Source organism: Cyclopterus lumpus, chromosome 19, assembly GCF_009769545.1.
Source record: "Cyclopterus lumpus isolate fCycLum1 chromosome 19, fCycLum1.pri, whole genome shotgun sequence".
Lineage (NCBI taxonomy): Eukaryota > Metazoa > Chordata > Actinopteri > Perciformes > Cyclopteridae > Cyclopterus > Cyclopterus lumpus.
Window position 1 is genome coordinate 5,524,136 of NC_046984.1, and position 23,505 is coordinate 5,547,640.

The 23,505-nt window shown below is 46.8% G+C and overlaps 1 protein-coding gene and 1 long non-coding RNA gene across 2 annotated transcripts; both read left to right on the forward strand.

Moving 5' to 3' along the window:
• Positions 1-23,430, forward strand: si:dkey-191m6.4 (rho GTPase-activating protein 22). Its single transcript, XM_034559540.1, has 10 exons — positions 1-110; positions 6,894-7,093; positions 10,835-10,922; positions 17,416-17,544; positions 19,817-20,024; positions 20,105-20,237; positions 20,314-20,387; positions 20,982-21,103; positions 21,200-22,211; positions 22,685-23,430. Exons 1-10 carry the CDS (start codon positions 68-70, stop codon positions 22,905-22,907), a joined length of 2,232 nt encoding a protein of 743 aa, XP_034415431.1. The 5' UTR covers positions 1-67; the 3' UTR covers positions 22,908-23,430.
• Positions 3,779-5,419, forward strand: LOC117749246. The gene is made up of 3 exons (XR_004611684.1): positions 3,779-3,889; positions 4,466-4,629; positions 4,795-5,419. It is a non-coding gene; the product is annotated as an uncharacterized LOC117749246 (long non-coding RNA).
• Positions 23,431-23,505: the final 75 nt, after the last annotated feature.

Consider the following 23,505-nt stretch of genomic DNA (forward strand, 5'->3'; position numbering starts at 1 on the left):
GAGAGACAGGGGTGGGGTGCGCTTGGATGTACACGAACATGCCGAGAGGAGAGTGTGTGGACGAGCGATGACAGCCATGCTGAGCCCAAAGATCAGACAAACCAGGAGAGGTAGGACTCTGTTCGCTTTGCCTTCACAGCTACAGTGCCTGCATTCGCTGCTTATTCACCCACAACTCTGTCGTGACACTGCATGTGGTTGATTTGGTTCAGAGGACGCGTTAGTGATGCTTTACCTGCACTTTTACAAATGCCTTGTCATTCAATAAAGTGCTTTTCATGCTTTCTCGTAGACATTCTGAATTCACACAAGAACACGTCTGCAGAAACACTCCATCTATTCTTCTCACATATTTCTGAATGAAGCGGGAGGTCTGCCCACGCCGGAAAGCACCAGTTGTACATTAGCATTCTACTACAGCTGGCCAACGCTGCCAGTGTGAATCCTATTAAGAGGAGCATGCAGCATCTGTAGTTTCATCACTGTAACGCTCAGCAGTATCAGGCTGCTGTCAGCTGCTGCTGCTGTGTGTGTGCGTGTGTGAGTGTGTGTGTGTGTGCTCACACTCGTATATATGTACTGTGTGTGCGTGTGTGTGCTCACACTCGTATATATGTACTATGTGTGCGTGTGTGTGCGTGTGCTCACACTCGTATATATGTACTGTGTGTGCGTGTGTGTGCTCACACTCGTATATATGTACTATGTGTGTGTGTGTGTGTTTATCTGCATTCGATGTATTAATAAGTCCATGTGTATAAGTGCATTTCCTTCCTCGGCACAAATCTCCATGACCGCAATTATGCAGCCGGATCTGATTTGGATGAAATTAATAGTTTCCAAGAATAGGCGAGTGATGTGTAAATCCCCCCTCGCTGGCGGGGAGGCGGCATGAAATTGGTAGAAAAGTGGATTAAATCTGTATTTGCATGTATTAGGAGCAGGATCAACTGGCTCGATGAGTACGTGTGATTCGCTGTGACACCTTGTAAATTAGCACTCGATTGATTACGACATCACGTGACGACGCGTCAAATACTTATTACGAACATCAGTTGCATACGGTACTTTTTTTAGTTTTTAGTGTCGTAGAGTGCATTTACAGGAGACCATGCGGCTCTGTGAATCTGCGTGAGAAGCACAACCTCCTGTAAATTGGCGCTCCACTGCTGGCGGCGTCGCATTTGTTGCACGAAGCCCATGCGTAAACGGGTATGTGGCAGATCTACGAGTGTAGAAGATACTCGGCTGAGGTCAAAGCGGGTCAAGAAAAGGGACGGCGCCCCTGACCGCTGACCGTGTGACATTTCAGATGACTGATAACTGACCCCCACCCCGTCTGACACTCAAGAATGAATCAATAATATAAATGTATTTATTTTCTTTATTGATCAAGCATGGCTGCGACATACATGATGCTAGAAGTCAGCTGAAAAACTAACTAGCTTACATGTAGTTTTCTTGAGCTCATGTTTGACTTTTGGAGGCTAGCTTGTCTTCTCTCTGCGGTTAGCTAAAATGGCTACATAGCTACATTCTCTTTCTCACTGAGTTCCTTTGGCGAGAGTCGTGTTCGTGCTCTGGAGACGAAGATGGTTAGCTTAGCTTAATTAAAGCTAAGCATAAGCATAACGACTGGAAGCCGGGGGGCACCACATCTTGTCTGTTTATTCTGTACAGAAATGTAACTGTAAAACATAAGGAGGAGTGTAGTATCAATGTTCTCATCTAACCAAGAAAGCAAATAAGTGGGTTTCCTGAAAATGTTGAACTACTCCTTAAACATCATTTCCCAACTGATTATTTTGATCTGCCCCTGAGGGGGTGATTAAATTATAATGAGATTTATGCCGTCCTTTTAGAGCAACTCATAATTGGAAATGCTAGAAGCCTTTCTAATAACTCTGAATGAATCATCGTGAATATCTGCTTCAGTAACATGCTACAATCGACGGTGTAATATGGTTTTGGTTGCACTTTTCTTTGGCCGGCGCCATAAATAGCAGCTTTAATTGCCCACATATCAGCTGCTTCATTCTCTTGCTGTGTCTTTTTTTTTCTTCTTCTTTCTGATCTGCGTTACCATGGTTATGTGATCAAAGTCCTGCACATGTAGCGACACCCTGACATCCTGCCTTTATAAATGAACAACGAGATACTGGGGAGCAAGAAGAGCGTGCCGCATGGATGAAACGCTCACACACTGACACACTCGGGTAATGAGCATGTGGAGATGATAACATGCATGGAAATGCACAGATATGCGCACCCCCGCTGCTGCGGATCAGACCCGCTCCACTGCAGTCTTCCCGTACGGGCTGTATATTACTGGCCACACCTCCAGTTCGTCAGGGAGGGCTGCCACACACACACACGCACACACATGCACACACACACACACATAATGGATAGCACATTAATCAACAGTGATGGGCTAACTGGAAGCCACGCACTGATGCACCTGTAACTCTCTCTGCCATTTTCCTTCGCAGCCATAAATCACCACACAACAACCAGATTAATGAAATTGAATTCCTCCAACACGCCCGCGTGCAGTGCGTGCTTGTGTGTATGTGATTTAGCCATCGGCGTAGTATTGCCGCGCTATTGTGGAGTACCTGCCTCGCCATGCTAATGGATGGGCTCCTCCGCGACGCGCATAAGAGCCATGCATTAATTTTCCCGGGGATGATAAACGTACAACTCCAAACTGCAGTATTAATCGACATCACAGGGGGCTTGTGGTCCGCAGACAAGCATTCGTTGGCATTGTAAAACAACTCGTAATGTATGGACAGAGTGCTATCAGAGACTCTTAATTTCAATCTTTACATTTCTCATTTGATTGGTCACTTCCCGTGACAGATCGGGCATAAACATATTGCATTTGGGCAAATTGACAGAATCTACAGAACCTCAGGTAGTGTGGATTTATAGCTTAAAGCGACCTTGGGCTCAGTTACCCAAATTACAAATCCGTCATGGTTTGTAGTAGGATCCAGCAATGCTAACTGTTTAGGCTGTTTAGCCAAGCCCACGGTGATGGGGATACTAGTGTGGCTACTGGGCTAGCTGGTGCTCAACTGCAGTTGGAGAGCAAGCTTGAAGCATGCCAAAGCTCGTCGGTCACAACTAAAGTGTACGAAAAAAAGTATTTCCTGTAATTTCTGACCCCCCCCCCCCCCCCCCCCCCCCCCCTCCCCCCCCCCCCCCCCCCCCCCTCCACACACACACACACACACAGCAAAACACGTTCATGAAATCCTGTTGATATCAATGACATAATGACTCGCCAATCCATCTGGTGTTGTTGAATAATTCAGCTCCGTACCCGAAATGATTCTTCCGTGAACAATTGACATTAATTGTCATTGGGGGGTGTGAATCACGATGAACAAACGCGGGGACACTGCACATCTGCACACAAGTCAGTCGGGCCTGATGTTGAGCACTATTATTGGACTCGGTAAATGAATGGGCCACAAATGGGCTCTCTGTTTTGGTGAATTGCAGTGATTATGCATGAAGCGGGGCTTTGACAGTCAAACAGACTCTTTTCAGCACTGCAGTTGATAGTAGAAGAGACCACAGAGCAGCTCCACCCAAGCCAAGGAAGGTCTGAATCACTCAAAAGGTCCATAATGCCGCTGTGGGTAGTCAGCCACTCACACACTGACTCACACACACACACACGCACACACACACACACACGCACTCAAAAATCAGTTGTGGTGACTCATCGGCCACTGTAGCCTATGTTCCATTCAGTCCGTGATCCAGACAGCTGAAGTGTTAAACACTGGTGCTCTTTTATGCTAACACTGGCAGAGTGGGGATGGATTGAAAGAAAGAAAGAAAGAAAGAGGAGTCATGGGGGGTCACGGGGAAGGTGAGTGCCACTGTTAGCTGGCGGTATGAAGTAGTAAGACACCATCATGGGGTTTAAGGTTCGGCTGTGAGACACAATAATCTGAGCCTGGTTGGTGTCGTCACTCCAAAGATGCCAGGCATTAGCCAAGCCATGTACAGTGTAGTACAGTGTCCATGTATGCATGCTTAGATATCAGCAATACTCTGGATTATAGTTCATATATGGGTCAGTAAAGCTTGGTTGCAGGTAAGAGAGCTGCGGATGTAAGAGACAAACAACAACAACCACGTTAGCTTGTTGCTGCTTGAAACTGTAACACGCAGAGCTCTGATGCGGTTTTTAATACAAACATTGAGTGCTCACAGACAGAAATGAAACCACATTTGCAAAAAGCAATTAAGACCAGTGATATCAACATCATTCGTAAAAATGTATGGCAATAATCAAATTTTTTTAAATAGCTATAATGGAAATGTGCCTCTAATTCAAGAGCTAACGTGTTCTACAAAAAGCCGGCTCAGATGAGGTGCCAGAGAGGAGGACAAGGGTCCTCTTTTGTGAGCTCTCAGTAATAACACAGCTTTGATTCAACAGGATCAGCGGGGCTGAACGTGAGGAGGGAGAGAAGAATCAGAGCGAGTCAGAGGAAGACCAACGGGTGAAAATAACAGTGCTGGAAAACTGGAATTAACACAAGATGGATAAATGAGGAAAGCCAAGAGGAGACGCGCTAGACAGAGAAAGAGAAAGAGAGAGCGGTGGGCAAAATAATAGGAAGGTCTATTAAAACCATTATGGATACAGGAAGAAGGGAAAGGTCGAGAGAAAGGAGGATTAAAACAAGACATGTTCTCATCGAACCACGGTGATCATCATTAAAGGGAAAAGTCACATTATAACTGGTACATCTGATTGTTTTTTAGGTTTCTACTGGACCTGTGAAGATTTCAGGGGACACTTCAAAACTGCACTAAACAATGTTTTTATGACATGACTGTGTGTTATGTGGAAGGTGTAGCTCAGAGTGGTGAACCAACATGGCATTTGGTTAATGTAATGGAGCATTTAGCAGCTGAAGAGACCCATGTTTTCCTCAGGGGTTGGTGGAGACCAAAACTGAGCGAAAAGAACAGCGAATATTGGAGCCAAAATCACCCAAAAAATGGTTCTGTACTTGAAGTGACATATTTGTTTTAATCAAAGCTGCCGCTGTAGTCACACGTTTATTTAATAAAAAGGATATCTGGTGTGAGTAGTTAACAGAATTCGAAAGAAACCTAGAAATGTCAGGAAAAAAAACATTTTGAGTATGTTTTGTATTTGTTTTATGAAAAGAAAACAGTGGTCTTGGTGTCTCGCAATGCGTATGATGGTTTATATTTTCACACATCATAAGCCAAAAAAACATTTTGAAACCATTAAACCAAAAGCTTGTCACTGGTGACCTGAAATCAGAAAATCTACACCGAGGATCAACAGGCTTTAACAAACTGCCAGGAAAGGTTGCGAATGAAAATGACTTCAGGCTATATGAAGGCTGGAGAGAGAGATGAGACAATAAAAAATAAATGTTGATTTTCTTCCCCCTCCCCATTCTTCCCTCTGGCCAATCTAAACATTGATCATCTGTCTGTGTGTGTGTGTGTGTGTGTGTGTGTGTGTATAACGCACAGCAGCAGGGAGGATGTCTGCACAATTGATTTCTATAAATTATACATCATCATCAAATAGCATCTCCTGGGTGCCCGACGAGGAAAATGTCTCTCGTCTCAGCTCTGTGGCCTTTTTCTCATTTGTATGAACCCGAAATATCTTCAGCCAGTTTTGTAAGTAACAGAATTGATCCTCAACTGAAAGTGCTTTGCATTGATGCATCCTACACACGTAATTCTGTATTACTTCATTTCAGACATACAATATGTGGACAACAACAATCCACAGTATTTAAAAGAGAGATTTGTTGCAATGTTTTAAAAAACAAGAGGATTGCCTTGTGTCACATACATGTTTGTTCATTTAAGACCAATAAGATTTTTTTTTTTTTAAACGGTGCATAAGATTCATCAACACGGCATAAGATGTGGGAACGATACTCGGCACAAACACGCGACTTGAAGCTTGAACAAGATTCTGAATGCACCATTAAATGCCACCTGAATCTTTCACATGTTATTGTTTTAACATCCTCTGAACACATATGAAACGTATGAAATGTGCACACAGCCTGCAACACTGGCCGCTGCACATCGTCGTCATCGTAGAGACCATAGCTGATGACATCATCCGAATATCATGAAGGAAAATGTAGCTTTGTTGAATTTAATGCACACTTTGAGGAGTATCTGATGTCACACAAGGACGGCCGCCCCCGCAGGGACAGAGCTCATGTCACATTGAGACGGCGGCTATAAACCACCCCCTCCCTTTTAAACCTGTCCTTGACTGAGCTCAGGTTACACCCGTTTGTTGAGAAGGATTCAGGCAGCCAGCCAGCCAGTCGGTCCCATGTGGTCCTATTATCCCTGCTCAATGCCCCCCCCCCCTCTTCAATCGGACTGTGGCAACACACAATGAGTCTCTCCCGAGGACCTCTGAAATGGAGGGAGGGGATCCCTGTCACCTGAGGCTGTGTCTTTGTGTGTGTGTGTGTGTGTGTGTGTGTGTGTTTCCCCCAGTACAATCTCTTTTTTTTTTATCTGCTCTGTGTTATTATCTGTGCCTGCTGCCTCTCTGCAGTCCCACTCCCCTTTCATCTAGAGACGTCTCCGCCCGGGGCACAAGGTTTGTGTGCGTGTCCATGACCGAAGTGCCTGGCAGAGCATGTGTGTGCATACAGCATGCTCAATGAGGGATAACACGAGCTTCTATGAGGGAGAAGAATGAAAAGACACGAGCCAAAGAAATGAAGCAGAAATCAATCACCTTTAACCCATCCAGGCCCTCACGTTATGCCTGCTCATGTATCCAGTAAAACTGCTTCATTTGTGTGTGTGTGTGTGTGTGTGTGTGTGTGTTTTCGCAGCCAGGTCCAAGAGCATGGTGATGGGCGAGGTGTCCCGGGGCCCATGCCGGCCGGCCTCCCCCAGCCTCCAGGAAGGGGCGCTGAAAGCTGGCTGGCTGAAGAAGCAGCGCAGCATCATGAAGAACTGGCAGCTGCGCTGGTTCGTGCTGCGCTCGGATCAGCTCTTCTTCTACAAAGACGAGGAAGAAACCAAACCACAGGTAGGACGTTACGCCGCGTTGGCGCACATGTGGCACAGCCAGGAACAGCCAGTGTTCTTTGTAAGATTTTCCTTAACACTCCATTGCTCTCAAGATGTAACAGACATCTGTTTTTTACTGACCTTGACTTTATATGAATCTGACCTAATATTTTAATATTGTTTTGTAAACACAAATATTGCAGGAATCTAATTTAATCTGGAGAGAGACAGTCTCCAGAAAAACAGATTACATTGACTAGATTCCTGCTTTCTGTTATTTTATGGCATGCACCCCATGCCGATATGAATTGCTCATTTTATTTCCCACAGGTGTTACTGTATAAATACAAGTGTTCTAGAAAAGATACTGTTTTGCCGTGTAATTAACTTGAAAATAGCATCACGTCTTAGCGCATCAGAACAATCAGCACAGCAGCGCCTTGTTTCTTCCTCCATTAGTACACCGCCATAAACATGTTTCCCAGAATAAAAGCCTCAATCGATCCCATTGCTCCTTTGATGAGGGATGTTTCTTGTGGCCAGGTGATGACTCACACTTTCGCTGGTCTGATTCTGATTGAAGTTCGCAAGCAGAGAGGCAGCTACCTGGCCCGGACTGACCTCCCACTCATAAAAACCATGTTGGGATGGACAGTCACCGTAGAGCTGACAGGCTTACATAGTCGTAACATGAGGCGATGATAGTAATCCAACAACAGAAGACAGCAGGGGCACGGCTCTGACACACACACACACACACACACACACACACACACACACACACAGCCTTTAGAGCCTAATAATCATCTCTTTACATTTCTGGCTGAATTCCCGACACTTTTATTGATTCCTACAGTCTTCTCGCTGCGTGACTGCTGTTCATTTAATGTAGGCAACAAACGTCTGCCATCGCTGTCTTTTAGTCAATCACACACACACACACCACACACACACACACACACACACACACACACACACACACACACAGAAAGACGTGTTCTCCTCCTCACAATCTCTATTCTATGGGGAACAACTGAGTGAAGGATGTGACAGACTGCCTTTAATCACAGCTTGCCAATACCCATCCAGCCTATATTGATGTGCAACTCTCAGTGGATTCTAGTCACACACATGGTTAAATGCACATATTCACACACACACACACACACACACACTCAGAAGAATACACACACACAGGTCCACGCCCTCAGAGAGCCGGATGTGTGAGGAAGTGTCACTCTGGCCTTTTTTCTCCCTCTCATCTTCTAATCGATAGAAAATACGAGACAGGGAGTGGTGTGGGGGGAAGAACAAGAACAAGACCACCCCCCATCGGGATGAAAAGATGGGATAATTGGTCAAAGGTGGAGCAATACTGACGTAGGATCTATACAGGTTTTCATTTCCTTTTCATCATGTGGGGATAAATCCACTGTGGGACAAATGGACTTCACTTATCGGACAATCGATTTCTATTTTGGACAGCAGACACACACATGGGGGGCGGCGGACCATCAGTACTCTGAATACAAAACCCGTATCCAGCTGCAATTCGTCAAAAGATGAAAAGCATGTTTCAAAGGGGTGAGACGGGTTCTGTTTTGCTTCCATCGTTCTCGCTAAATGCTGCCGTGGTGATGATTGATGTAAAGGCCACCTGTCAATCAAAAAAAAGGGGAGGGGGGGGGGGCACAACAATGGCGTCTCTTCCCTTCAGTTCATCCGTTGATGGAGATTTAGTTTGGGCGGTGCACTGATCTGGCTCAGCAATGGTGGCTGACTGTGCATGTTATACGCAGAGGCCAGAAACAAAAAGCACATCACTTCCTGTTTACCAAAGGGAGGTTTGATAAAAGGCTCTTCAGAACACATTACATCAAAAGGGTCAACATTTGCAACTCTGTCCCTTGGATTTAGACTTTAGATTTTAGGCAATTCAGAATCCAGTCCTGATGCTTCTGAGCGCTGGGTCTGGCGTGGTCAGACGTTTACTGCTGCTTTGACTTGACTTGACTAGGTTTGTGAGGAGGAGACAGCGTCATGGCGCATGTTAAACAAGGGGAGTCGGAGTTGTTCAGGAGACTCTATTGACAGCCCACGCACACGGCGCCAATTAATGGAGCTCTAGCGCAAGTTCAGACAGGAAGACCATACCCCTCAAGCCCGCCATTTATTCCTCACATGTCTGCCAATCATTCCTCACAAATGCTCACTCATTGTTTACTTGCCGTCATCATTCCGCGCCGTCAATCACGACACCAGCTGCGCAGATCAGCTGATCCCCTCTATCCAATAAGCACACGGAAACAATGACACGGTTAGCCAATCATCTTGCTGCTGTCTCATTTAAATATGACTGTCTTTGTACCTTCAGTTCATTCATGTTGCTGTTACGCACCCCTTCACCTCCCCATCTCCGCCCAGTCTCCACGGATCCATCAGCTTCATCAACTCATCATTCTATCAGCTCATCACCACCAGGTCTGGACTCCACGGGGGGGTCTATCTCGTTGCTGATCGGGGCAGTCGGCCCTCAATTGCAAATCTCCCCGCAGAGTCCAAGCGCCAAAGATTTTGAGACTTCATCATTTCATATCATCTGTTAACAATAAACATGCATCCTTTCTTTATCTAACTGGTCTCTCCCTGATTGAAATAGCAGCGTGTACTACTTGCGTGCTTCGGCGCCGGCGGAAGGCGTTGCCAAAGCCAGAAGCAATCCTCGGGGGTCTTCTGGTCAGGGGGTTCTGGTTCCGGGATGTTGATTGGCGTTTATGTGCAAACCGGGTTAAACTATGCGCGTCCACATCTGTTCAGGGCTCGCTAAAGGCCCTGCAGGCAAAGCTTCGTATTGATTGCAACTAAAACCGTGAGCTCCACTTCCAAGTCGCTCCGTCACCGGGCTGAGGCGTATGAAAGGACCCTCCGCTTTCAGCTTGCACTGCTTGACTGTGTGATTTGTTTGTCTCGGCTGACGTGTTGCCTCCTTATTCATTCATCCTTGGCCAGCTACTTGTGTTATTCCGAGCACATAGCACCCTTGGGAGCTCTCCCCCCCTCCGGTTCCTGCCCTACCCCTGTGCTCCATCCATCCACAACTCCCACCCCTTCCATTTGTTGCCGTGGCGACCAATGTTGGCGACTGGTTGGGGCGCTTTAGGAAGACTCCCCTCCCCGTTTGATGGAGGATGCCAGCGTGCAGATTAACGGGGCAGACCCACAGACGCTGGCACCTCTTCACAACTCACTTGGCCTCTCAGTTCTCAGGGCTAAATGGGTATTGATCTGGATAATGTATTCTGATAATCTGTTTGGGCCCCTGTTCAATCACAGGAGCAGAGCTGCTGAACATCTGAGAGGGGTTAAGAGTGGAGAGGTAGGAAGGACGGACGTAAGGAAGGGGGAGGAGAGAAAAGAAGAAGAACAAGAGCAAGAGGCCAGAAGACATGTGGGACAATCCTACAAACATGTCTGTTACACTCCCACATGGAGGTCTCTTGGAGCTTCGACCAATTGCTCATGAAATTAGTTTCAGATACAATAAACGTACAAAGTCAACGGACGCCATAAATCTTCTTAGTGATCAATAAGTAGGGGGAAAAAACACAGAAGTGGACTTTTTCCCGAAAGGTCCCGTCTGTTAAAGTCCCTGACAAGCCCTTTAAAATGTCCATTGCAATATAAAAAGATTGTTTAAAACTCAGGACATTTGACATGTTTTTCCACCTGGTATTTGAATGTCTCTCTCTGTGTGTTTCAGGGCTGTATACCTCTGCAGGGATGCCAGGTCAACGAACTCACAGCTAACCCGGACGAACCAGGAAGACACCTTTTTGAGATTGTACCAGGTGAGACCCCAAAGCTCCTCCCACGCCTCCTCCTCCACCCACTTACTCCACATCTGTAAATCATTCACTATGCACTACTGTAGTTGCATGAATAATCTTGGCACTTTGTTTTGAAATATCAATATGGAAGTGGTGGTCATGAATGTAGGTAAAATGTAAGTCCTGGCATGGAGGGGCATCCCATCTGGTCCAGAAACAGTAGAAGTGCCTCTCGGTGGAGGTCTTGTAGGTGTAGAATGTGGAAAGAAAATGTGCCTTTTAAGGGAGACATACTATACAACACTATACAGATATGTACTTATTGAAAGTGTCCCAAACACATAAAAGCTAAGATAAAATCAAAGCAAACATTGAGAAACTAAATTATATATTATGTATTTTAATTGTTATGTTTTCCCCCAAAACATTTTTAAACAGACTGTGCTATTCTGTATTCAGACAGCAGAGAGCACTGTTCGCCAAGGATTCCATTGTGTAGTACTCAATCCCCTCACGGTGCATGACCTCAGAGCTGGTGACGGGTCCAGTACGAGTATCACACTTCTAGCTGTGATGGACAACTCCATGAAATAAATAGGAAATAAAGCAGCCGCTCCATCATCCACAGCCGGCCTGTGCCTGTAGATCTCGGGGCTCGCACTCACAGCTAACTTACAGAGAGGCTCTGCCTGCGGCTGAAAAGTCTGATTAGATTGACCTCGTAGTTTTTACTCAATCAATACGGCACCTTTTTCTCAGTGTGATGGCGCGAGCGTCAATGTGATGTTTTCCAGTGTTGACCTTAAGGCACATTATATCCCACAAAAAGCTGAGAGGAAGCCTCTCTAAGGCCCTTTTATTTGTTTGACTCCGATAGCTCGATTCAACCAGCAAAGAACTAAACATTTAATCTCAAAACGCAAGTCCCTGCAGTTGAAAAGAGGCAACAGGACGTGCAGCTGAGCTGGTCTGGTTCTCCGTGCATCGCCCCGTGTCATTATGGGAGTGTTTGCTCGGAGGTCTCTGCTTGTGTTTAGAGTGGCTGACAGGGCTGTGAGTCTCTGTGTGTTCGGTTTATGGCCAGTCAACATAGCAGAGGGGTGAGAACCCCAGGGGGTTTCTACGGAGAGGCCGGCAGCCGCTGAGAGACAAGGTGGGAGGGGAAGGGGGGTGCTGAGGCAAAGGCAGTCAGCCGGAGAGGAAAATAGTTCGGTGGTGGGGGCCGTGGGGGGTGCAAAAAGAGACAGGTAGGACGAAGATAAGGAGGCAGGTTTAAAAAGGTTAAAGACTTATTTAGTGCATTTCATTTAAACCCGATGAAGACTCTCTCTCTCCGTGCGCGGCAACCTGACGCTGACGACGTCTTCTGTTCACACCACATTGGATTTGTCGGCTCCTCGGGGAGAACCACATGAGTTGCTCTGCTCTTTCTCCGCTGTGTAATCGGCTTAGCGCGATGGAGGCTTTACCCGCCCTCGTTGTATGAAATGAAAAGACTTTGTTAAATAAAAGGTGACGCTTCACGGAAGATGGTGCTTCCTTCCTTGTTTTTTTTACCCTCACATCCGTAGCCAATTTTGTACCGAACAGCACGGCTTCAAACAGAGAGGCCGAAGCTTATTGGAACGTCTCAGCCAACGCTAATCAGCAACGAGCTCAGCGAGCACCGATGCTCTTGTACACCTTTCTGCTCCTGTGTTTTTTTCCCAAGAGGCAAAGCAGAAGGAAAGTCTTTACTGTTGGCAAACAGAAAAGCTCAGGGATGAGCGATTCTTACAGGGTTCTTATGAGTCCTCGAGTCCTTAGCTCGTTATAGGGTTTAATAAAGACCGGCTCTCACAAGGTTTGCAATTTGATCCCCAGCTCCACGCTTTTTTTTTCTCAACATAATGCTATTCATCATTTTAGGAGAAGGTCTGAGAGACAAGCTGCTCTCCTAGAGAGGTTTCACGGCGAGTCTGCATGTATTCCTGGGTCCGCTTCTTTTGGGCGTAGGTTCTTCTGTAGCACCGATACCTGAGGGGACAAGTTAGAACTAGTTGTGTTTAGCGTGTGAAGGTTCTTGCAGTGGTTCTACCCACAGACCTTTCCGGATTCTGGAGGTATCCAAGGCCCGAATGGAGGGCAGGCGGTCCGTTGTACCCTCCAAACAAGCCACCAAGCAAGACAGGAATGTCCTGTTTGGTGGCTGAACCAAACCACACGGTGGATGTGCAGGGAACACACTGGCTCATTGGGGTGTACAGCTAGATCAGCAGCCTTTGAGTCAGATGGAACTTCCTGAGATGGTGCAGGAAGTAGTAGTAGCTTCAGTTGTCTATTGAAGACCAGCGTAAAGATGGGTGCTAGCTGGTCAGCACAAACTTTCAGGCAGGAGGGTTTAACTGTCCGGGTACTTTATTTTTAATTATTACATTTTTATCCAAGTTAGTTTTGTGCTTTATTACTCTATCAAAAAAGTCCCTTAATTGCGTACAATTTATATTGGCATTTACAGTACAGAGAGGAATGCAGATAACTAATAAAAGAATGCTTAATATTTCTCAAAATGCTTGAAATAGGTCGTATTAATTGATATTGCTGTTCTGTAATGAGGACGAAGGACTGACATTTTTTTTGTTCTTCTTTTTTTCTGGAACTTTCAATTGATAACACTTTTAGAGCTGGAGCACGTCGTATATTTGTTAGTCTGTTCATTATGAACATGTTCAGTCAAACATGTTTGCTAAGAATTACTCGGTCTCCATGTATAAAGAAGAACCTATTACAACCTCTGGCAGCTCCTGCCACAGTTTGGTTCATATTTAGAAAGGTATGCCTGTGCTAGCCGGGAGAGTATTTTATACATTTTGTATTTTCAAAGAAAACTGTTGAAATGAAGTTGTATTGCATCAACGACATGCTTGTCCTCTATTGATCTTCGGGGCATTTTCAAGAAGGAGACGGAGCCACGCTCGCACTCAGCAGGCAATCAGTGATAGAAAGGGATTTATGTATACAGCATATATAGTATATACAGTATATATAGTATGTACTGTATATACTGTATATAGCGGTGTGTGTCTGGAATAATTGTGAAGAAGCCAAAGACTGCACTGCCCGTATCTCACAGAGATTGATTGGCATTGTCTTTTTTGTGTGTGCGTGTGCGTGTGAGTGTGTGTGTGTGTGTCACCAAGTTTGTTTGGCAACGATTGGAGGACAGCCCATCTTCCTGTCACTGCACACATACACACACACGCACACACTCGAGGAGAGAGAGGGAGAGGGAGAGGGAGAGGGAGAGAAGATCCTTGTTACATTCCTCCTCAGGGATTTGCTTCTCCCCAGGGGGGCTGAGGGAACGGACCTGTATGCCCACACTGCTGAATGAGAGAAGACGGGAAGAAAAGAGTGAATGAATGGACAGAATAAATGAGTGAAGGGCAAGAAGTGGGACTCGTTTGACGGGTTTTTTTGTCTCCGCTGGCATCGAGCATGCCTCACTGGCAGGTTCTGTCCGTCAGTGCTACCTGCGTACTGATCTGCTTCCAAGCGGGCATAGTGGTGACGGAGAAGCTGCTCCACGCTGCAGCTTTACGCCAGCTCCAGCTCCAGACCCGGCTCCAGACCCGGCTCCAGTCCCAGCTCCAGCTCCAGACCCGGCTCCAGTCCCAGCCCCAGCTCCAGACCCGGCTCCAGCTCCAGCTCCAGCTCCAGACCCGGCTCCAGTCCCAGCTCCAGCTCCAGACCCGGCTCCAGTCCCAGCCCCAGCTCCAGACCCGGCTCCAGCTCCAGCTCCAGCTCCAGTCCCAGTCCCAGTCCCAGCTCCAGCCCCAGCCCCAGTCCCAGTCCCAGTCCCAGTCCCAGTCCCAGCTCCAGCTCTGGTCCCAGCCCCAGCTCCAGCTCCAGCTCCGGTCCCAGCCCCAGTTCCACCCCTGCCCCAGCCCCAGCTCACTCAGACATGGGGCCGGTGTGCTGCAAGCCGGACAGACTGAAGAAACATCTCCAAGGTAACAGGAAACAGATGCTGGAGATTTTTTTTACAAGCGTCGTAGAGGCTGAAGTTTGGAGCGCGTGAGTAGCTTTGAGATTGATGCGAGCATCTGATATACAACCTCTTTTTGTATGGCTTTTTTTTCCCTTTCTTTTTTTTTTTTTAGCGTAAAAGTAGTAAAAAGTACTGGCTCCTAGTTAATGCGTATTGAGATTATTGCACCTCTCGACAACATCTTTATGTGCAAGTGTTTGCAGTAACCCACCAACTTGTGCATAATACTTGATTGTGAAGGTGGAGGAATTGTCGCCTCAACCTAAAAGTTAAAGTATTCGGGAAGTTATCCTTACATGAAAATTAGTATCATCTCATTTACAGTCGTTCCAAGCAGCATATAATTACTCTTATTAGCATTGTAGTTGTACTTTGTGTCCCACTTACAGTAGATACAGTACATTGAGGTGGGAGCAGTGCGTACTGGATGAAAAACGTCTGTCTTTGGTTTTTGTCATTTTACCGTTTCTTGTGCAACTTTTAGCGCTGGAATCCCTTTTTTTTTTCTTCTTTTTTAAAATTTGTTTAAAGGGACAGTGCACATTAATATAAACATTTCTGTAAATGTGCCATCACTGTCCTGCAAAACTAGTCCTACATGCTATGGTTGCATTTTGTTAAGAAACATGTAAACGTGATTTTTAAGCTTCGGTAGTAAAAAGGGCTTGTCTTACTACTTGTTCAAAAATAACTCATTCTTGTATTTCTCTCTCTCATACACACATAATAACAACAATAAGTAGCACAAAGGTCGTATATAGTTAATCCCCAAGTCACATCAGTCACATTATTGATGGCGGGTGTGACCTGAGGGACATAAACCACATCAAACGAGTGGTGCGAGGCCAGAAGAGTGGGCATAGCGTATAGTTGACTTTGCAGCCAGCCTGGCTCCTCCATCTCATTGGTGTTCTGTTCAAACGGCAGTATTAATTAAAAAGATTAATCAAAAGTCATGCTTTTTTTTAATGTGCTGGACTACTTGCATAAGAGGAAAATGACTGGCCATGTGAGCCGCTTGATGCTTAAGAACTGAGGACAATAACATCATTTCAAAGGCCCCTCTCTCTCTCTCTCTCTCTCTCTCTCTCTCTCTCTCTCTCTCTCTCTCTACACACTAAGAGATAGCCGTTTGAATTGTTCCGCCCTCGTCTCCCCTCCAGCAGCGTCAGCGAAGCGGCCTGACATTTAAGAGCGGAAGCCGTGATGTCTTCAGTTCTTAAATGTCAGACACCTGAAAAAGGCCCGAGCTGTAACGCACACATGCTGCGGACGGTCGACCCTTCTCGGTGGCACAAATGTCAACGTTTGATGATCGCCGGGTGGAAATCCAATTGATCCGGAGACTTTGAGAGGTCCACTCAGTTTTCAAGTCAGGGTTATCTCAACGGGCTCCAAATGGAATCTCTACTCCTCGTCCACCCAGACCTGCATGATCCAATACTTTCGGTGTCTGTCGGTGTGTGTGTGTGTGTGTGTGTGTGTCTTATCAGGGCCCTGATTCCTTTAAGTGGAAGTATTTGATGTGCCGAGGCTCCTTAACGTCTGAGCGTCCTCTCTGTATTTTCAGTCAGGGATTCATTGAGATTATTATATTGTGCACATTTGAACACGCGCACAGGGCATTAATTAAGGTCAAAAGAATATAAAATAATGCTAAATGCTAAGTGGACTATTTCCACTACTCGGGAGCCCATCTGAAGACAGACATGTTGTCCATCAAGCCGGTGTGAGTTTGCAGAGCTGGGGGACAATGGCACTCAGCTTTATGGTGCCGCTGTTTATATTTGGATTCCCTCCTCGCAGACAACAACACCATCCAACATTAATGGCTCAGACCAACGGGGAGACAGGCGACACATTCTCCGGGTTATTTAAATGTATAGCAGAAGACAAAGGCGCCGGGGGTAGTACATAGTATATGTACTATATATGGATATATATATATATATATATATATATATATATATATATATATATATATTTATATATATATACACATGCGGCCGCTGGTGTTAATGTTGTTTCTATTATGCAGCTTTCACACGATTTAGTTTCACGTGTTCAAAATCATGAAGAAAAAAGAGGCTCATTCCACTCCTGCTATCGCTAACATTTGCTCTGGATCACCAGGGCGAGAGTACAAATACAGAGAATGCACCACGGGACAAGTGTGCCATCTAGTGGTGAGAAACCTATTCAGCATATTTGGTGTGCTCTTTGTGAAAAATACTTGCTGGTTCAAGGTCCGTGAGTCCGTGCTTGCACAAAACCAAATGACTAGACATTGAAGTGGCTTTAGTACAGAAAAGAAGAAGAATTTGGGAAATGGTTCAAGCTGAAATATGATGCATGTCAAAAAAAACTACTCTATACACACACACACACGTAGAAATGCCAGTGTTCTGGGAAATACATATTTTTGTATCTCTTGTGCACTCACCTCTTCTTTTTGTCTCCTCCGTCCCTCATTTGTCCCTCCAGGTGGAACGGGAGAGAAGGACCGGGCGCCGATCAGCCATGAGTCCTTCCTGCTGATGGCGAACTCCCAGACGGACATGGATGACTGGGTCAAGGCCATACGGCGGGTCATCTGGGCGCCGTTCGGAGGAGGTAGAGCCAAAGCCTTTGAACTGAAACACACTCAGCATGCAGACAGATTGTTTTCATCCCTGAGCCAGTTTGACTTCAGAGGAATGTGCATCAATTAAAAAGTCAAGGCTTTTTCTGATGCAACGCGTGGATTGCGGGGAGCCTAAATGGACAACATACCGAAAACAGGCGAGAAAGATTACGTCCAGCGACAGAAAGAACAGAATATTACTTATTCAGATCTTTTATCGAGCCAATATTAATGCCATCAAGAAGTTGTGATATGCCTACGCGATCTCGCAACACGAGACTGCAGTTTGCCTCTCTGGTGCGTCAACATCAGACTGTGAGTTACCAACTTGAACCCGGTCATGCAATGCACCTCTATTTCTGGTTTCCAACTATAATGTACCTGACTAGGGAAATGTGATCAGACTTTGCTGTCAATCTATTCCACATGAAAAACTAATTAAAAACAGAGGCCAGGGTGTTTTGAATGCAGTCAAATTGAGGTTCCTTGGACTCCTAAAGGTCAACCCCCCCCCACACACACACACACACACACACACACACACACACACACACTCCCCAGGGATCCTGTGGTTAATTCTCACCCTGCCTGCTCTGGTCTGGCTGTCTAACTAGTGCACTTGACGGGAGGCCAGAAATATAACCAGACCTGTCTGGGTGTGAACTGGGACCTAAGGAGCAGCTGAACAGCATGGTGTTACATTACAAAGGAGTGGTATATTAATAGGGGGATAAATGTGGAATAACACGCCGGTCATATATAGTAGTGTTTTACATCACTGGTCTCATTTGAAACTTCCATTTTTAAGGTTTGAACCCCGGTGGTAGAGGGGGAACACGGCGCCAACAGCTAGAGCTACAACCAGTGATGTTTCTTTATTTTGTCTTTTTGACCAATTTCAAGTTTTATTAGGCCAAAGTTTTTTCTGGCAATTATAGAAAACAGAAACGTGGTATTTTATTTTATGTTTTAATTAGCAGTTGTGTTCATATTTGTATTAACACTGAATCAAATGACTATTATTCTGCTGAATCCAAGAGCTATCACCCTATTGTGGAGCACAAGTGTTTCACCTCAAAGAGCAGCAGTCTTTTAAAAAACCTAGAAGGCCGTTTAACAGCATCTACCACCGTCCTTTACTGCACAATAAAACTATTTGGAAAACGATTACGAATTATATATATATACACACACACACATGAATAAATAATGGGTGCTAGTATTAATGGCTTCTCCAATGTATTGGTCAAACTTACTTCACCTAGAAGTACAAACTGGAGCTATAGAGATGCAGGTCGACTTTAAATGAAAACCTTTATTCAGGCGTGTGTGTCTGTCATCTTCTTCAACCCCCTGGTGGCCAAAACCTGGTCATGCAGCTTTAATTCTGTCAAACCATATAATGTTATGACACACTGCTTATTTTAAGTTAAAAAAAAAAAAACAGCAACTAAATCGTGGCGAGATAGTTATCCTTTCTGAAAGCAGTCATAAATAGGGGCGGGGCTCGTGGAGGCCCTACCTCACGCTGCCTGGTCATATTTACAGCCTCCCTCTCATATTTACAGGGGAGGTGTGTCTGTCTCTCGGTCCTTCGGTCCAGAATAGACGCGTCGCCACCACCGTCGTTAGCAGCGGACACTCACTCGCTCGCGCACACTTTGACCCAGCCGTCAGTTGTTTGTTTTGTTCCTTCTAAACTGTGGGAACGTCGTCCGCTTTGCGCAGGAGTTTCATAAATGGGGGATTAATAATCCACCTGCGGAGTCAAATGCCTGAACCGGAATGGCTGAACCTGGTGAAATGCGGCTACGATCACTGCGCGCTGTCCCACGGCTGCAGCCAATCAGCAGGTAACAATTAACGGCCCGGTCAGCAACCAATCAAACACGTGCAGCTGGCTGGCGGTGCCACCGTTTCATCTCAGCAGTCATTTTCCAGTACTTGTAATACCGTTTTTAAAATGCTTTTATTATTGTTATTTTGGTTTAAATTTGCATTATTGAAATATTCCTAAATAGAGGAAGGGAGGCAACATACTTAACACGAGGAATAAAATTATGCTAAAGTGTTAAAACGTGAAGGTTGCACTCTTTGCTATCTATATTGCGTTCTTCAAGGGGCGTCAGGCGTCCATGTCTCAACAATATCACTGTACAAATTGTGCAATTTACATCCCATGTTATACATGTAGCTTTAATAGGCATAACTTCATAACAGCACGACATGAATAACCTGATGGACCCTCCCATCTGTCCCCAGGGATATTTGGTCAGCGCTTAGAGGACACCGTGCAGTATGAGAAGAAGTTTGGCCCCCGGCTGGCCCCCCTGCTGGTGGAGCAGTGCGTGGACTTCATCAGGGAGAGGGGCCTGGACGAGGAGGGTCTCTTCCGGATGCCGGGGCAGGCCAACCTGGTGAAGGAGCTGCAGGAGGCCTTCGACTGCGGCGACAAGCCCCTGTTTGACAGGTAGAGCGGCCGCAGGAGGAGCACGTCGGCTCGGTCGCAGGACGCGCGGTTGACTCCTTTCTTTCTGTGCTCGCCTGCAGTAACACGGACGTCCATACGGTGGCGTCGTTGCTGAAGTTGTACCTGCGAGAGCTGCCGGAGCCAGTCATCCCCTTCTCCAAATATGAAGACTTCCTGAGCTGTGCACAGCTTTTGGCCAAAGAGGAGGAAGAGGTATGTGCGTGCGTGCGTGCGTGTGTGCGTGCGTGCGTGCGTGCGTGCGCCTCACAGCCGTTTAATCTTTCCTCAGGGGGTCCAGGAGCTCGGGAGGCAAGTGAACACTCTACCTCTCCCTAACTACAATCTCCTCACGTACATATGCAAGTAAGTCATGTTTGTATCTCATCGTGTCATGAACCCTTGTGTTGTGTGTGTGGGACTCGTTTTCATTTTTTGATCAAAAGAAAAATGTTTTTTTTTGCAAACTCAGACTCATTGGCCTTGGCTCATTTTCTGTGAAGAACATATATTAGAACACATTTTCAATAACCACACACTGTACACCCCCCTACAGATTTACATGACATCCAGGATGTTCAGGGCCTTGTGTATCCTATTTGCCAAAGAAAGGCCAGAATGTGGTACTAATGAGTACACCACATGGATGGGACAATCTGTGGCCAGGAGCATCACTTATATATCTAGACTATCATAGATTTTCTTTTTTATTACATCTTATAAAAAATAAAATGTGATCTAACAAAGGTAAAGGGCAAATGTTGACCATATATGCTGTTTATATTGTTTTTAAATGGGATGAAGTAAACATATGTTGAATATTTTAACATCACATTGTTTGATTGGGTCCACCAGACCAATGAACACTGGCTGAATAACAAAAATATGAACACCACACAAGGGGTTAAGTTTGAAGAATGATGTCCGTTTGTTGTACTTTTAACGTTGCTATGTGCTCAGATTCCTCGATGAGGTCCAGTCCTACGCCAGTGAGAACAAAATGAGCGTCCAGAACCTCGCCACGGTATTTGGACCAAATATCCTTCGGCCCAAGATGGAGGACCCGGTCACTATCATGGAAGGTAAGGGCCGACGTCCACTGACGTAACGACTGGATTCGTGGTTAAAGTCACTGCAAACTAAACATGTCTGACACCCTGTCTGACCTTGATCCACAGGCACCTCCCTGGTCCAGCACCTGATGACGATCCTCATCAGGGAGCACAACCGCTTTTACTCAGGGAGGGAACAGGAGGCATCCAACGCGCCCCAAACGGAGCTCCCCGTCCAGGGGCATCAGCTCCAGCATCGCAGCCTCGGAGCCTGGATCTCAGAGGAAGACCTCCAGAGCTGCCCGGTGTCCAACCCCGACCAAGAACTGCACAGCAGTGCCTCATCTCTGGACGCCAAACTGTGTGCCGCCGTCATTCCCACCCAGACCACGAACACTGGACCAAAACTGGGGTCTCCATCGGGGAAAGGAGAGATTGTGGTCAGCCCGAGTAAACAAGCCAAGGCCATACCCTCCTGGAAATACTCGTTCAAGAGCTCCTCGGCGCCTCGTTCGCAGCCGCAAGGCAAGCCGAGCGGCAGCATCAGCGGCGGCTCTGTGCCCGACGCCGCGAGTGTATCTTCCAGTGGGGGGGGAGGTGGAGGCAACTGGCTCATGAACGGCCTGTCCTCCTTGAGGGGGCACCGGCGCACCTCGTCGGGCGAGCGGTCGGCCCGCGACCGCGACTCCACGGGCTCCTCCCAGAGACTGTCCACCTACGACAACGTCACCTCTTCCTCCAGCATGGGGAGCGTCCCGAGTGTCGCCAGCACGCCGTGGTCCACCTCCTCCTGCGAGATCTCCGTTCACGACTCGGGAAGCGAGCCCTCGGTCAACCACAACTGCAGCGTCGCAGGGGTTGAAGGCGGGGGGAAAGGGGAGTGGGTGGAGAGCCAAAGGGAGCTGGACGAAGGGGGGGCGACGGACCCGAGCTCCGAGCAGGACAGCTGCGAGGCCATGGAGCTGTGCGGCAGCAGCGCGGCCTGCAGCGAGAACGGAAACATGGCCACGGCGGCCGGGGTGCCGTCCATCATCACGTCGGAGGACGGAGACGAGACACTGACGCTGAGCAGCCTGGTGGAGGGACTGAAGGACGAGTTGAGGAAGCAGAAGACTACGTACGAGACCAGGATCCAGAAGTAAGTTCCTAAACTCTCTTAAGTGTGTGTGTGACTTATTTGATGGCGCTCATTTGTTATTCTGGTCCCCTCGACCCATAGAAGACATTCAACAACTGGTTTCACAGACTGGGTGGCTCTTTTCACGGCCAGTAAACTGATCATTAGCGTCTTCCTGAAATACCACTTGTTCAAATCCCCCACACAGAGACACTTAAACTCTTAAGAGCAATATCATGTAACCTCAAGTTCCCTCAGTCGATTCTGCCGGGGGAATCTTTGCTGCCCAAAAGTCAATGTGAAGCGTTTTTTGTAACTATTCTTTTGAAGGTAGAAAGTAGTTCTAATGAAAACTGCTCAGAGATATTATTTCAATCCGCATCTCCCAACAAGGATGAACATAATCCAAACTACCTGGAACACCAATAGCTGATTGCATTGTGTTGATGCCTGTTGAGGCCAATGACCTCTGCTCTGTGCCATGTGCTCCTCAGGCTGGAGGAGTCCAGCGCCGCTCTGTGCGCGCAGATGGAGCGTCTGGAGCAAGAGATGGAGCAGGAGAGGAAGAAGCAGCGCATGCTGGAGATCAAACTGCGGAACTCTGAGCGGGCGCGGGAGGACGCGGAGAACCGCAACCGGCTGCTGGAGAAGGAGATGGAGGATTTCTTTTCCACGCTGGGGGATCTGGCCCTGGGTGCGAGGACTAGCGATATTTGACACGCCACCCGTTTGTGGACAAAACCGTCGGAGCGTATCCGGGGGCGTTCCTCGAGAAGAAGAAAAAAAATGACAACAGGAAAAAATAAAAGGAAGCCGCCTTGTTTGTGTACATTCAGGACAAACTCTAAAAAGGGGGAACTCGCCGGTGAAGATGGCGAAGGCCGGGGTCGTCTCCATTGGAGCACGGGGCGGTCCCGAGTTTCTCGCGCACGCTTGAAAAGGGAACGTGGCGATGAGGCGGCGGCTCTCGTGCTGCTCCGATGGCTTCTTTAGACCACGACCCGACAGGAACGACCGAAAAACCGCATCGCTCGCTAGAGACGGGGTGGATGCGCACAGCGGGCTGAAGCTGACCTTTCAAGGACCATTTTGGGAAACACGCTCGCTTTTTCTTGGCGAGAGACGGATGAAAAGTTTGATACCGTGAAGCTCAACAGCCAGCAGCCAATTAGCCTGGCGAAATAAAAACTAAATCTGCTTACTAATTACTTGTAAAGCTATTTAATTAACATGTTATATGTTGTCCGTTTCATTCTTAATTCAATAGCTTTATATTACGCAGATTTTTGGGGGGCGGGCTTATCTAAACCTGCGT